The sequence below is a fragment of the Capsicum annuum genome, unplaced genomic scaffold, assembly GCF_002878395.1.
Source record: "Capsicum annuum cultivar UCD-10X-F1 unplaced genomic scaffold, UCD10Xv1.1 ctg51940, whole genome shotgun sequence".
In the NCBI taxonomy this organism is placed as follows: Eukaryota; Viridiplantae; Streptophyta; class Magnoliopsida; order Solanales; family Solanaceae; genus Capsicum; species Capsicum annuum.
The window spans coordinates 2,416-4,103 of NW_025859925.1; the positions used below are offsets into that span (position 1 = coordinate 2,416).

The 1,688-nt window shown below is 35.7% G+C and overlaps 1 protein-coding gene across 1 annotated transcript; it reads left to right on the forward strand.

Annotated features, from left to right (window-relative positions):
• Positions 1–267: 267 nt before the first annotated feature.
• Positions 268–1,480, forward strand: LOC124892916. The gene has a single exon (XM_047404096.1). The coding sequence runs from the start codon at positions 670–672 to the stop codon at positions 1,243–1,245; it is 576 nt and encodes a 191-aa protein (XP_047260052.1). The 5' UTR covers positions 268–669; the 3' UTR covers positions 1,246–1,480.
• Positions 1,481–1,688: the final 208 nt, after the last annotated feature.

The following is a 1,688-nucleotide window of genomic DNA, read 5'->3' on the forward strand; positions in this document are numbered from 1 at the left end:
AGTAAAACTATGTTTCTATTTTTGTAACTCACTAAATTAGACATACCTTACATATTATTTTTATTTTACGAGTGATTATTGAAATAAAATAAGATAAAATAAATCTTAATTTATTATATTTATACAAATTTTCACTAATTACAAAAATCTCAATGAATTATATATTTTTATTGTATTGAGAGCTAATTATGAATCTCAATAAATTAAATTTTAATAATTATATAAAATATTAAAAAAATTTATAATCAAGCTATATCTATGTTAGTTGTAGAATTTTATGTTTGTTTTTTTGAAAAAATAGAGACAGTTAAAATGGACCTAAGAACTACCATATCTAGCCAAAATAAAAAGAAGTCGTATGTGCTTACACATTTGGCAACGCGCCTCAACAATGACAAAAATAATAACGCGTGTAAACCACTTCTCTCATATCGCGTGGATTACATAAGCAGTTGCTTTCATAGAGTCCTTAGATTTTGAAAGTTCTTCCGAATTCAGCTTCACATTAGGAGTGTATTAGAAAAGTCTAACCGACTTTCCGTTTGTCTTCACCCTCCAATTTCACTAAAATCACAACTTTGCCATCCTCTTCACCTCCTATATATTCTACCCCTCCATAATTGTCTAGGTTTGCCCAAATTTAGTTTAAAAAAAAAATCCTCTACAACAATGGCGTCTTCTCCTCCTCGAAACAGATTGCATAATTCGAATCTCCACCGATCCGTTTCTCCATCGGGTCGGTTCTGTTCTTCAACAATTTCATCTACCTTCGCTACTCCAAAATCCGATTGGTTAACCCGACCCACTTCCCCGACCCGAGTCAATCTCGGTCGTTCAATTTCCCCGTCGCCGTCCGTCCGATTTTCAAACTCTCCTAGCCGTTCAATTTCCGTTTTCCCCCGTAATCCACCGCAGAATACCCGGCCGTTAGCGTCCAATCAGAAGAAGCACTGTTCGTGTTCGCCGACGACACATCCAGGTTCGTTCCGTTGTAGCCTTCACAGAAATCGGAGTCGGGCGCAATCACACACGTCGTCGTCTTCGTATCGTTCGAGTCAGCATTTGAATATGCGGAGATCAGCGATGACGAATTCGCTAGTTCGGATTGGGACAGTGGAAGGTGAACTGGTGAAGCGAGCACTTTCGGCTTTGATTCGGCCTTCTTCTCATCAACTTAAGCGGAGAGATGATTTTCAGCCAAGGCCAAGCAGGCTTTCCGTTATGTCAAAGGCTGAAGATTTCTGATGTACAGTTACTTTAGTCGGGTTGTTTTGCGCCTTGTTTTTTTGTTATGTGCAAAACCCTGGCTAAGTTAGAAAACAGAGCTATATTTTTGCACTGTTTGATCCTATTCGAATAGGAAACAAATCTAGTACACTACATGTAAATAAAAATATTGTACTACTAGTTAATTTTGGATTAGCAGAATGAGTGGAGCATTCTATATATACTTGTGTATATACTGGTCACTTTTCCTCTATGTTTCAATCTGTTTATTTTTCTTTAGTTTAGTTGTCTGAAAAAGAACACCTGTTTCTTTTCTAACTAACTTTTTATTTCAATTTTTCATTAACATATTTAAATAATATTAAAGAGAATTTTGATGCATTCTACCTCGATCTAATTTAAAAGCACACAATTTACGTGACCCTTTTACTCTCTTAAATTCGAGTAGTAATATTTCACAT

Bases quoted from the DNA above. Each gene is read 5' to 3' on its own strand.
- LOC124892916 (XM_047404096.1), top strand. From the start codon at position 670: ATGGCGTCTTCTCCTCCTCGAAACAGATTGCATAATTCGAATCTCCAC.